Raw genomic sequence first — 15161 nt, 5'->3', positions numbered from 1 at the left:
TGTGTTGTTGTTACGAAAGTGTCGTATTGTTAAAATTATAACTTCACATATATTCAAAGATTTAATCATATATGTGAAGCTTCTGTTCGAAGACATAATAGCATGATGGATAATAAACTTATGGGATAACTCTAGTTATATTATGTGAAATCGTCATTTATGGATCATGAATTCATTAGTTTTATCTACCAATTTCATCTCTGTATTTTGCTTTTCATGGCTTGTAAGCACATTTGCTTACGATTCTGATATTTGATGTTAAAATTAGAAAAAAATGACGAAGAAGAGTATGGATTACAGTTTAGTTAGTAATAGACACTAAAGTTATTCCTTGTCTTAAGTTTCTGGCGGCTATGTGATTATATTTTCTTTAGGTTTCCTGTAATATCTAAATTAATAAGTCACCCATAAAGTATTACTACACAAATAATGATAATTGACTAATAAAGAAGGAAAGTAAATATTTGTACTGGGAATGTTAATCTGTTGGATCATATTACCCCAAAATCTCGTCACGGTGCACAAAAGGCTTTCAATATATATTAATAAATTTCATTGGGTGATTTTGTTAAGTTGGATCACTTATGTTCGTTAAAAGCCATATTTTGTCCAGTCAAATTGCCTTTATATTTTAGATTATTGTTAAGTTATTCTGGGCAATAAAGTATTTCTTGTTTCGGGCCATATGACGTATTTGGTCATTAAATTGATAAACTCATTTATTGTTTTTATTTTATGTATGTGATTAATGTGTATATAGTTTGTTAGTCACCAAAGTGACCAAACTAGATTGTATAAAGTATTCACATGCATAAAATCTTATGATCTCTATTTTGTGTGTGCACTTATGTTATGTAGTTTGTTAGTCATCAAAGTGACCAAACTAGTTTGTTTATGAAAATATGCATACATAAAATTATAGTTTATCCATGAAATTAATAAAATTCCTATAATTAAAAATTAGTGGATAAATTATTTTTCACTATTGCTAGAAGTTAAGGATTTACCCAAAGGTGAATCAATTATTCTTTGAATAGTGAATATGATGAGGTAAATTAATATTCTCAGTCAAATATATATTGTCTGTCCAAAGATGGCATATATATTTGGTTAAAAATATTTAATTACCTATTAAAGACTAAATGGCATTTAAATTATGATAGTGTGTCGTAGTATTTACCCAAAGCAGAATTGCGATATGCTTTAACTGTTTTGTTGAATCCATATTGATTTATGAGCATGTATTATCTATTTTGCAGCTATTCCTTTTCATTAGCATGCTTCGTCTGTTAGTGTATTCAACGGATTGAACTTCTCCGAATAGCATGAACAAGTCCATTTCCACTTAGGTGTGATGGATCTTGACTTGGCTTTACTGAATGATAAGCCCGCTGCCATTACTGATTCGAGCAGTGCGGATGAGAAGTCTTTCCATAAAGCATGGGAACACTCTAATAGGCTAAGCCTTATGTTTATGCGAATGAATATTGCCAACAACATTAAGAATACTATTCCACAAACAGAAAGTGGCAGGGAATACCTGAAGTTTGTGGAAGAACGTTTTTGTTCTGCAGATAAGTCTCTAACTGGTACACTAATGGCTGAACTCATGACCATGAAGTTTGATGGGTCACGTAGTATGCAAAACCATATCATCGAGATGAATAACATTGCATCAAGACTTCAGACCTTGGGGATGAAAGTGGATGATTCTTTCTTGGTTCAGTTTTTCTGAACTCGTTGCCTTACTATCAGAAAGATTGCCTGAAATGTAAAGCTTGGTTCGAAAAGAAAGGTACAATCAGTGCTTTTGTATGTTTCGAATCAAATTTAATAGAGGTTCCTCATAATAATTGGTGTCTTAATTCTGGTGCAACTTCTCATGTATCTACTATATTGCGGGGATTCCTTATGATCCAAACTACAAATACAAGTAAGGATTTCTTATTCATGGGAAACAGTATAAAGGCTCCAATTGAAGGCATAGGGACTTGTCGTTTGATCATGGATAATGGGCGTCACCTTGATCTATTACAGACTCTTTATGTACCTTCAGTTTCTAGGAATTTGATTTCTCTTTCAAGACTTGATGTTTCTGGATTTGATTTTAAGTTTGGAAATGGATGCTTCAATTTATATAAAATGCTATTTTTTATGGTTTTGATTTTCTTCATGATGGTTTACATAAGTTAAAACTCGATATTGGTTTTTTTGAATCCCTTCTTACTGTTCAATATAATGTTGGAATTAATCATAGTTCACTAGATGAAAGTTCTGCTTACTTGTGTCATAGACGTTAAATCATTAGGTCAGATAGAGGTGGTAAATATTATGGAAAATATAACGAATCAGGACAATGTCCAGGTCCATTTACAAAGTTCCTCGAGGAACGTGGCATATGTGCACAGTATACTATGCGAGGAACACCTCAACAAAATGATATTGCAGAAAGGCATAATCGAACATTTATGGATATGGTTAGGAGCATGAAGAGTAATTCCTCATTACCCAAATCATTATGGATGTATGCTCTTAAAACCGCTATATATTTATTAAACAGGCCTAGTAAGGCAGTTCCAAAGACCCATTTTGAACTGTGGTCATAAAAAAACCTAGTTTAAGGCACCTGCATGTTTGGAGTCGCCCAGCGGAAGCTAGAGTTTATAATCCACAAGAAAAGAAATTAGATTCTCGAATAGTAAGTGGATACTTTACTGGGTACCTAGAGAAATCTAAAGGGTATGTGTTTTACTGTCCAAACTATAGTTTGAGAATTATTGAAACCGGTAATGCAAGATTCATTGAGAATGGTGAAGTTAGTGGGAGTGTTGAAAACAAAGTGTGGAAATAAAAGAGGTGAGGGTCAATGTTCCATTACCCACGAATGTGCCTACTTCTATACAAATACCAAATATTGTTCCAGTTGTTAAAGAACACTTTGACAACACCGAGCAATATTTAGATGAAAAACTTCATGAAGAAACTAACTCAAAAATATCTAACACAAATAAACCACAAGAAATTCCATTAAGAAAATCTCAAAGAATTAGAAAATCGGCCATTTCGGATGATTACGTGGTTTATTTGCAAGAGTCAGATTTTGACGTTGGCCTTAATAAGGATCCGGTTTCATTTTCATAAGCCATAGAAAGTAATGAGTCTGACAAGATTGATGCCATGAAGGAATAGTTAAAATCCATTGAATACAATTAAAGTCTGGGATCTTGTTGAATTGTCAGAAAGTTCTAAAAGAATCCGGTGTAGATGGGTCTTTAAGACCAAACGCGATTCAAATGGTAATATTGAACGATACAAATCCAGACTTGTTGCCAAGGGTTATACTTAGAAAGGAGGCATTGATTATAAAGTGACCTTTTCACTGGTCTCAAAAAAAGACTCGTTAAGAATTATTATGGTTTTGGTGGCTCATTATGAGTTAGAGTTACACTAAATGGATGTGAAAAATGTCTTTCTTAATGGAGACCTCGAGGAAGAAGTTTATATGGACCAACCAGAGGGTTTTGAAAACTAGAGGAAAAGGTCAAATGGCGTGTAAACTGAAGAAGTCAATATATGGACTTAAACAAGCCACACGACTATGGTATATAACGTTTAATGATACCATAACATCTTTTGGGTTTGTGGAAAATACCGTAGATTGGAGTATATACTAAAAGATCAGTGGGAGTAAGTTTATATATTTAGTTATATATGTTGATGATATTCTACTTGTTGCTAATGATTTAGGCATATTGTGTGAGACTAAAGATTTTCTCTCTAAGAATTTTGAAACGAAACTTATGAGTGAGGCATCCTATGTGATAGGAATAGAAATATTCTGTGATAGATCGCAAGGATTATTGGGATATCTCAAAAAGGCTATATCGAAAGAGTTCTAGAGAGATTTAATATGAATCACTGTTCAGCAGGAATTGTCCCAATTCAAAAGAGGGACAAATTTAGTCTCATGCAATGCCCTAAGAATGATGTATAATGAAAGGAAATAGAATCAATTCCTTACTCTTCAATTATTGGTATTCTAATGTATGCTTAGACCTGCACAGGATCGGATATTAGTTTTGCGATCGGAATGCTAGGAAGATATCAGAGTAACCCAGGAATTGATCACTGGAAAGCTGCAAAGAAATTTTTGAGGTACCTGAAAGGAACGAAGGATTACATGCTCATGTATAGGAGATCCAAGCATTTGGAAGTTGTTGGATACTCAGATTCAGATTTCGCTGGATGTATTGACACTAGAAAATCCACGTTTGGTTATTTGTTCCAATTAGCTGAAGGAGCAATATCGTGGAAGAGTGCCAAAAAATCTGTTATTGCTACATCCACGATGGAAGCAGAATTTGTGGCATGTTTTGAAGCCATAATTCATGCAGTATGGCTATGAAACTTTATTTCAGGACTTGGGGTTCTCGACACCATTACCAAGCTGTTAAAAATTTACTGTGATAATTATGCAGCAGTATTCTTCTCTAAGAACGATAAGTACTCCAAAGGTGCCAAGCATATGGAATTAAAGTACTTTACCGTCAAGGAAGAAGTTCATAAACAAAGAGTGTCACTTGAGCATATTAGAACATATCTCATGATTGCAGATCCGTTAACGAAAGGTTTACAGCCAAAGATATTTAAAGAACATGTACATAGAATGGGTCTTGGCTATATTAATGATTGATGTATTTATAATATTTTGATACTCTGTGCTCATTTATGTGTTTCTGATATGCATTAGTGATTTTCTGTTTCTCATAATGGTGTACACATTATTGTTTTGAGATGTTACAAGATAAGTTTCAATGAGACATTATTGTGGACCATAATATTTTATAGCTTATGAACCTGATATGATAAATAACTAATGTTGTAGTATATGGAATGGAGTATGTAGACAAATAGTATATAACCGCCATAACTCATATTTACTAGTTTATCGTATTATGGCATTTATGATGGACATTATAAAAGAGATTTGTTTATGTGCAACTAATGGTTATATTATTAAATATTAATATTATGTGATTATTGGGCCAAGTGGGAGAATGTAAGGTATTTTCTTACGTGTATGTGGCCTAATAAGTTTAAGGCCCATAATTAATATTTAATTAATAAGCAAATCTCATCCGTCCAATAGGTTACTTGATGGACGTACCGGATTAATGAGAACCTCTATAAATTGGTCCTCTCCTCACCCATTAGAGTTACCATATTTCTAATTCTCTCTTCCATCACTAAAGTCGGTGGTAACGAAAGGTAGGGAAAGGGGAGAGAAACCAATTTCAATTAACGCTTCCGCTTCACGATGATGGATTACGATTCAAGTATGTTTTCTGTAACGGTTTTTGTGTAAGATTATCATGCTCAAGATCCTGATGTAGATTAAGTTTATGATTACATGAACATGATAGATCTTTGTGAAAAGTAAAAATGTTTGACGTAACAAGTTATACTATTTCTTCTAGAAGATTTCCCGTTATGGTTATAGGCAACCTTGACATCAGCACTGTGAAAACACAAGCAACAATTACCTGTGGATCTGGAAATTAAAAGTTGCAAATAAATCAAGTCTTTCTTCTGTCTTTTATTCCATGACAGGCTCCCCACTAGGTCTTCCTCTACCATATTAGGATCCAATTAGACCCAAAATGTTGCTTCTGTAATCGGGCAATTGAAACATCTGCTCACTGTCACACCTCCTTTTTCCGCCCTCGCGAGGGTACAGGAGTTTTTTCCAATTAAATGACAGTCGAAACGGGATTTATTTCTTTATTTCAGAGTCGCCACTTGGGAGATTTAGGGTGTCCCAAGTCACCTATTTTAATCCCGAATCGAGGAAAAGAATGACTCTGTATTACAGTCTGCGCACCAGAAATCCGGATAAGGAATTCTGTTAACCCGGGAGAAGGTGTTAGGCATTCCCGAGTTCCGTGGTTCTAGCACGGTCGCTTAACTGTTATATTCGGCTTGATTATCTAATATAATACGTATTATAAACTTATGTGCAAATTTTATCCCTTAGCCGCTTTTATTATTCTTTTTATTTATTGTTAGTATTTTACGAAAAATTGCAACATTGTGAAAACGTATTTCAAATCACGTCGCAATCAATTGCACCCGTGGTTATCGACACATTTCGACTCCGTTGAGATTTAGATTTGGGTTACATAAATGCACACCCGTATTTAAGGAAATAACATTATTAAATACGCGTCTAGAGCGACTAGCGTGTCATTATTTTGGGTAGGGCCGTGAAATTTGCTAAAACGGCTCCTCCCTAATTCTAAGCAATTAACTGTACATTTATTGAGGGCCCCGAAATCTATACATTTCATTAAGCGAGGCTCATCTCATTTATTTTAAATGGACAAATCTTAAAGCGACTACATTTTTTCTATAAAAATTAGTCTCTAAAATAAAGAAAGAAAAATCCTAATTAATTACTAGCTTTTATAATTTTAAGAAAACATGACATGCTAATTGCTTGGTTAATACAAATATTGATGAAAAAAAATTACTCTTAATTTCGAAATTTAAAATAAAATAAAAATTCAACAACTAATATTCAAAATAAACAAATATAGCTAGATTAAAACTCAGCATTGTTATTATTATTTTTTTTAAAAAAATATTATTGAGATTAATTATTCACAATCATTTGAAACTAGATTTAACCATAATTACTAAAGCTTATTAGAAAGTTTATTAGACTTAAACGTTCTTCTAATCTTGCTTAAGCTCAAGTCATGCCTTAATGCCTAATTTACGATGTTTAATTTAAATTCATGTTTTAACTAAATTTAGCTACTTGTTCATGATCAACCTACAATCTTGAAGCCTTCATAGCTAGTGAATTAACCTGTTTTGCCGAACTGATTTATTACAGACTAACTTATGATATTATTTTCTTATTCCAGCTATTATTTAGTAATTCATGAAATAGCTTAAATACAATCAACAAAAGAAACAAAGAAAAAAAACGAAATTAAAACTTCAAATTTTCATTCTTCATATGTATTCATGCTTCATATTTCGGATTACAATAACCAGCTTTTCAGTTGTGTACCTGATATTGGAAGCAAAAGAAAATGAATATGAGTATCAGCAGCAGCAGTAAAATCAGTACAACACAGCAACAATAGCCCAGCAACAGTAACAAACCAGTGGAGTAGTAATCCAAAAAAAAATAAAATCTTCCAGCTTTGATGAAACAACAATTAATTCTGATTTCAAACAACAAAAGAAAGCAGAATATTTTTTTTAGTTTTTATTTTTATTTTTTGAAAGCTTAAATATTTTTCGGAATTTTCTATCTCTTAAATGTTCAGCCCTTTTCTCTCTCTTATTTTCAGATTTGTTTTTCTCTCTCGTATCTGTGTATTTTTTCTCTATCTCTCTGTCTATATTTTTTGATTTCAAGACCTCACATATATAACCCATCCCATAAACCTTTCAATTAATTAAAATCCATACTTTTCTCTACCCAACCCATTATCTTTCCACTCATCCCCATTACATTAAATAAACATATCACACCACCCCATTTCATTTTGTCCCCCATGCTTCATTTAAAATAATGCAAGATTCCCCTTTAAATTAAATCTTGTCCCCCCTTTATATTAAATAATCATATCACAACCCACCCCATTTCATTTTGTCCCCCATGCTTCAAATAAACAATTACAAAATGTACAATTCCTAAACTACCCCTTCCGACCTTACTGAAATTACCAAACTACCCCTGAACGTATTACAAATTTACCAAACTACCCATCAGCTATAACACATCAATTAATCAAACTTAACCAAAATATAGACAATATGATCAATTTCTAACAATGTTCAAACAACAATATGAACACGGATGAACATCATAACAACAATATCACATGAACATGATTTTAACAACATTTCAACAACAAATCACATGAACACAAATTGAACAACCAAGAACAACTAAAATTTGATTGAACAATATTTTTAGCAACAACAAACCTATTTTTCGGATTTAAACAACAACAATCAAACAAGTATATTTAGATTCTTAAATTCAATAATATTGAACTTAAAATCAACTCTAACAACATTACAACAAACAATTCTTATATTAAACTTTAAACAAGATTATGAGACCAATTCAAGAAATAATCACAAATGATAAACAAGAAATAAGAAAATCAAACTATACAAATTTCGGATTCAAGATCAATCAAATAAAGTATGAACATGAATGAAAAGATTCAACCACAATAACAAACTTTATTCAAATTTCGAATTGAACTTAAACAAAACAAATAAACATATTCAAATCACTAATCTTCAAATAATCAATTAATCTTTCTTAATTAAATCCAACAAAAAAAATATAACAAAGATACATGATCATGAATGAAATCTATATTAAACAAACAACGGATTCAAGCGATTTAAACTAAATCTAACAATATTAAACCTAAACTAACAATTCCTTTTTTTGCAAAAATTAAATTAACATGAAATAAACTGAAAATCAATTAATTAAATTTTCATTTGAATCTGAAAATTAAACCAACCAAACATATAAACAAACTAAAAAAAAATTATTTCAATGATGAACAAACAAAACAAGAATTGAATCATTTATCGATTTTGGATCCGAAAAATATCAAACAAATTACGGGCAAAAAATGAAACTCAAAAACCCACTAACCGGATCGAAACAATGACGAACTTGAACGGAAACAAATCTGCCCGGAAACAAATATCGCACCAAAATCATTTGACGCCGAAGACGATCACGAACGGACAAACGAAGAGCTTGAAGGAGAGGTAGCAGACAACCGTGAAAGCGATGCCGGACGGGGCAGCAACAATGCAAAACGTGAGCAGCAGTAGATGCTGGACGAAGCAGTCACGCAGCATCATGAAGTGAGGAAGAAGAAGAAGCAACGATCAACGTGAACTTGAAGAAGAAGAAACACTCGCGATCTTGAAGAAGAAGAAGAAACACGGGCGGCGGGTATGTGTTTGTTGTGCTGCCGTGGTTGTGTGTGTGTATGTGAAGAAGAAGAGGTGGGGGAAGGGCAGCCATGGATGGGGTGTTTGGATGCTTGAAGAAGAAGAAGAAAAGAGAGAAAGAGAAGGGGGGGGGGGGGGGCGGATGAGAGAGAGGGATTTTTTAGGGTTTTCTTCCTTTTCTTTTTTTTGTTTTGTTTTGTTTTGCTTTGTTTTTTTTTTTGAAATGCAAGATAAGGGGTGTTGGGTTATGGACCGGGTTGACCCGGTTTGAAATGGACTGGGTCGTTTGGGAAGATTGGGCCATTTTTTGGGCCTGTGGCTTGAAATCGAAGAAGAGGCCCAATTCCGACTTTCTTTATATTTTCGCTCTCTTTTCTTCTTTTTATTTCTCTAAAACTAAATTATAAAAATACTTAAATTATTATTAAGAACTAAATTAAGTTATAAAAGTGCAAATTAACTTCCAATAACAATTAACGCACAATTAAGTAATAATTAAGCATAAAATTGTATATTTGGACATTAAATGCTAAAAATGCAAACGATGCCTATTTTTGTAAATTTTTATTTTTTTGTAAACAAACTTAATTACTAACAAATTATAGAATTAAATCCTACATACAAAATGCGATATATTTTTGTATTTTTTATTAATTTAGCAAATAAACATGCACAGACAAATACAAATAATTATTCAAAATATCACAAAATATCACAAAATTGCACACCAAGGAAAATTATTTTATTTTTGAATTTTTGGGGAGTAATTCTCATATTGGGCAAAAATCACGTGCTTACAGCTGCCCCTCTTTGCCCGAAGACACGTAGGGTTTTCGTGCAAAGATAAAGCGAGCGATTTTTGCCCATCCGAGTACTCCGTGTGAAGCATTTTTGAAAAAGATTTGACCGAACCTTTGCTTCAAAGGTTTCCTACATATCCTGGGCTAAACAGGAATCAGGTCAATGTAGTTCGGGAAGTTTTTGGTAGCTGGGACTACCGTGGGACTGCATTGTTACTGTTGTTGCATGCTATTACTACTGCTTACCGATCTCCTTGTTACACCTTGCTTAAAAGAAAACAAGAAGCTAGGCTATACTGCAATTTTTCTTGTTGCCTTGCTTTCTTGTCTGCTTGCATTTTTTTCCGGTGCTTTTCTTCCGATGCTTTTCTTCCTTTCGACACAAGCACTTGAGTTTTTGCTGGGACCTCTTATTGCAACCTTCTGTTTCCTGATGCTGGGGATTTTTATTGTTTTCTACTGGGGATTCCTGTTGTAACCCTCTGTTTTATTGTCCTGTGACTTGATCTTGAAATGTATGCCTCTGTTCGATGGGCGGGCTCCCAACTTTAATACTTGAAAATTAATGCTGAATGTGTTCCTCTGTTATATGGGCGGGCTCCCAACTTCAACACTTGAAATGAAAAGACTGAAATGTATGCCTCTGTTATCTGGGTGGGCTCCCAACTTCAACGCTTGAAATATAAAGACTGAAATGTATTCCTCTGTTCTATGGGCGGGCTCCCAACTTCAACACTTGAAATAAAAAGACTGAATGTATGCCTCTGCTATCTGGGCGGGCTCCCAACTTCAACGCTTGGAATGTAAAGACTGAAATATATGCCTCTATTATCTGGGCGGGCTCCCAACTTCAATGCTTGAAATGAAAAGACTGAAATGTATGCCTCTGTTCTATGGGCGGGCTCCCAACTTCAACTCCTGAAATGTAATATCTCTATTCTCCAGGCAGACTTCTGACTTTTAAAATTTAAACTATGTGTCTCTGTTCTTCAGGCGGACTCCTTACACCAAACTTGAAAAGTATGTCTCTGTTCTCCAGGCGGACTCCTGACTTTTAAAATTTAAGCTGTATGTCTCCGTTCTTCAGGCGGACTCCTGACGTCAAACTTGAAAAGCACGTCTCTGTTCTCCAGGCGGACTCCTGATTGCTAAATTTGAAATGAATGTCTCTATTCTCCAGGCGGACTCCTGACTTTTAAAATTTAAACTGTATGTCTCTGTTCTTCAGGCGGACTCCTGACTTTTAAAATTTAAACTGTATGTCTCCGTTCTTCAGGCGGACTCCTGACGTCAAACTTGAAAAATACGTCTCTGTTCTCCAGGCGGACTCCTGACGTCAAACTTGAAAAATACGTCTCTGTTCTCCAGGCGGACTCCTGACGTCAAACTTGAAAAATACGTCTCTGTTCTCCAGGCGGACTCCTGACAACTTGCATTTATCCTAATTAGTGCTTGTTTTTCCCTCCTGGAGAATTCCTCTTCAACAACTAATTTTTCTCCCCCTGCTTAATCAAAGAAAATTTCGTCAGTTTAAAAAAGTGGTTAGTTGATGGCATTCTTGCTGAAAAATCCTTCCACTGCCTTGCTTTGTGTTGACTAATTTCCACACACTGACCCTGAACTGCTTGACTTTCTGACCAACTTTTAAATTTCCCAACCTCTGGCGACCTAAATGCTTTACACCCCTGCTGTTATTTCACTTGACATTAAGTTGTTTTTGACATGCTCTGACCACGTTGTGCTTTACAATTCTAGAAGCTGGTAGTGAACTTTGAAGTCCTTTCTGCTTGCATCGAACAAAACTGGCACTGAAACATCTCAGCTAGATAAAAACCCTCAAAAGAAAAATGAAATGATTTTTGAGTTAAGGATAAGAAGAATCCAAAACCAGATGACTGTTTGAAAAGAGAAAGAAAAGAAACTTATCTGAACGAGACAACTAGTACCAATGGTCAAGACATGCATTTTGGATTAATCAGCCCAATCTGTCCAAACAAACAACTCTCAATTGCCGTACCTCATTGCCCAGAACTTCCATCACTTGTTTGATTTATCTAGACCTTAACCTTGTTTCCCTGCGGTACCGCGAAACGGTTTCTATCAACATACCTTTCTCAGTTTTCCATTTCTTATCTCACCTTCGCCTTGAGGTGCCCGTAAAGGTTTTCACCAACAAGACTCTCTCATTTATTTTTCTCTCAGCTCCCGTCGCCTTACGGTGCCCGTGAGGGTTTTCACCCATAAGACTCTCTCATTTATTTTTGTTCTTCTTGCTCGAACCAGAGTGTTGCCCCTATCGTGGGTTATTCCTACCTGTTCATCTTGGCATTTCTCAAAACTGATCATAAGGTCTTTCTTCGGTCCGTAATGTAGGTTTTTGGATTGATTTAGAAAGAAAGGTATAAAAGGCTCAAAACAATTCCAATGGGTTCAAATTACAACTTTCGGAATCCAACTTTCATAACAATCACCACTTCTGCCCTAGTTTCTTGCTTGGGGATTTTTGGATTTCTATTTGGTATGACTGAACCTTGGAGTAAGGCTGCCTACGTACCCTTTCGGGATCAAGTCAAACGTAGTTCACTTCATAGAGACTACGTTGTTATGTTTTCTCTTCTTTCCTTTTTTTTCATTTTTCCTTCTTTTCTTTTCTTCTTTTCTTTTTTTTTCTTTTCTCTTTTTTTTTCTTTTCTTTCCTTTTTTTTCCTTTATGTTCGACACTTGTGTTCTCTGATAATGCCGATGATTCCGAAAGAGGTGCATGAAAAATAAGTAAGGCTCGAAGGGGATAACAAGGGATATGAGTGTTTGGATAGCAGAACAAAATGCCTTCATCATTTCAATCTTTAAGATATGCCAAATACGAACAGATACATTTAGAAAAATAAAGAAATCATACATAATATCTCTTGACCGCATCGGAATTGATGGTCATTTCTACACATTTTCCTTCCGCATCTGTCAAATACAATGCTCCATTAGACAACACTCTGGTTACTACAAATGGTCCTTGCCAGTTTGGGGCAAATTTTCCTTTTGCCTCAGACCAATGAGGCAAGATCCGCCTCAGTACTAATTGCCCTACTTCAAATTTCCTTGGACGTACTTTTTTGTTGTATGCTCTTGCCATTCTTCGTTGGTACAGTTGGCCATGACACACTGATGCCAATCTTTTCTCATCGATCAAACTCAACTGCTCAAGACGGCTTTTCACCCATTCATCATCATTGATTTCAGCCTCTGCAATGATTCGCAGAGATGGGATTTCCACTTCTGCGGGTATTACCGCCTCGGTACCATATACCAATGAGTAAGGAGTCGCCCCTACCGAGGTACGCATGGTGGTGCGATATCCTAACAATGCAAAAGGCAATTTCTCGTGCCATTGTCTAGATCCTTCAACCATCTTCCGGAGTATTTTCTTTATGTTCTTATTGGCCGCTTCAACCGCACCATTTGCCTTGGGACGGTACGGAGTAGAGTGCCTGTGAGCAATCTTAAACTGCTCACATGTCTCCTTCATCAAATGACTATTAAGATTAGCCCCATTATCTGTGATGATTACCTTTGGGATCCCAAACCGACATATGATATTTGCATGCACGAAGTCAACTACAGCCTTCTTGGTCACAGACTTGAATGTCTTCGCTTCCACCCATTTGGTAAAATAATCTATAGCTACCAAGATAAAGCTGTGCCCATTTGATGCTGCTGGATCAATTGGCCCAATAACATCCATGCCCCATGCAACAAAAGGCCATGGCGCGGACATCGTATGTAATTCTGATGGTGGAGCATGAATCAAATCTCCATGTATTTGGCATTGATGACACTTACGCACAAAACTTATACAATCTCGCTCCATCGTGAGCCAATAATAACCTGCTCGAAGAATTTTCTTTGCTAGAACATACCCACTCATATGCGGTCCGCAAACTCCGGAATGCACCTCAGTCATGATAGTTGTGGCCTGCCGTGCATCTATACATCTCAACAAACCGAGCTCTGGCGTTCTTTTGTACAATACTCCTCCACTAAGGAAAAACCCACTTGCCAACCGTCGAATTGTTCTTTTCTGATCACCGGTGGCCTGCGTTGGATACACTCCCGCTTTGATGTACTCTTTGATATCATGGAACCATGGCTCTCCATCGATTTCCTCTTCTATCATATTGCAGTAAGCATGTTGATCACGGACTTGAATCTGCAATGGATCAACATAGGCCTTATCTGGATGGTGCAACATTGATGCCAAAGTAGCCAAAGCGTCAGCAACCTCATTATGAATTCTTGGAATGTGTCTGAATTCTATGGCCTGAAAACGCTGGCAAAGCTCATGCAGACATTGTCGATACGGTATAAGCTTCAAGTCCCGTGTTTCCCATTCCCCTTGAATCTGGTGTACCAGTAAGTCCGAGTCACCCATGACCAAGACTTCATGTACACCCATATCCACAGCTAATCTCAATCCCAATATACACGCCTCATATTCTGCCATGTTGTTTGTACAGTAGAAACGAAGCCGAGCTGTAACAGGGTAATGCTGACATGTTTCCGAAATAAGTACTGCTCCTATTCCCACACCCTTCATATTTGCAGCCCCATCAAAGAAAAGTTTCCATCCCGACTTCTCAGCTTGTTCTAATTCTTCAATGTGCATTATCTCTTCATCAGGGAAATAAGTTTTCAAAGGCTCATAATCTTCATCAACGGGGTTCTCAGCCAAGTGATCGGCTAATGCCTGTGCTTTCATGGCAGTCCGTGTCACATAGACAATGTCGAACTCTGTAAGTAAGATCTGCCACTTTGCAAGCCTTCCTGTGGGCATGGGTTTCTGGAAAATATACTTCAACGGGTCCAAGCGAGATATAAGGTAAGTGGTGTAAGATGACAAGTAATGTTTCAATTTCTGTGCCACCCAAGTTAGGGCACAACATGTCCTTTCCAGATGAGTATACTTGACCTCGTAAGATGTGAACTTCTTACTGAGATAGTAGATAGCCTGCTCCTTTCTGCACGTAACATCATGCTGCCCCAGTACACAGCCGAATGAACTGTCCACAACTGTCAGATATAGAATCAAAGGTCTCTCTGGTTCTGGTGGGACCAGCACTGGTGGGTTTGACAAATGCCTCTTTATCTTATCAAAAGCCTCCTGGCATTCATCAGTCCATTTGACCGCGGCATCTTTCTTTAACAATTCGAAAATTGGTTCACACGTTGCCGTGAGCTGAGCAATGAACCTGCTGATATAGTTCAGTCTTCCCAACAAACTCATCACCTCGGTTTTGTTTCTTGGAGGTGTCAACTCCTGAATAGCTTTGATCTTTGACGGGTCTAATTCAATACCCC

At 36.0% G+C, this 15161-nt stretch overlaps 1 protein-coding gene across 1 annotated transcript; it reads left to right on the top strand.

Moving 5' to 3' along the window:
- Positions 1 to 1354: 1354 nt before the first annotated feature.
- LOC142162097 (uncharacterized) lies at positions 1355 to 1735 on the top strand. The gene has a single exon (XM_075218405.1). It carries the CDS (start codon positions 1355 to 1357, stop codon positions 1733 to 1735), a length of 381 nt encoding a protein of 126 aa, XP_075074506.1.
- The last annotated feature ends 13426 nt before the right edge of the window (positions 1736 to 15161 follow it).

Source organism: Nicotiana tabacum, chromosome 7, assembly GCF_000715075.1.
Source record: "Nicotiana tabacum cultivar K326 chromosome 7, ASM71507v2, whole genome shotgun sequence".
Lineage (NCBI taxonomy): Eukaryota > Viridiplantae > Streptophyta > Magnoliopsida > Solanales > Solanaceae > Nicotiana > Nicotiana tabacum.
This window is presented reverse-complemented; position numbering and strand designations above follow the sequence as displayed.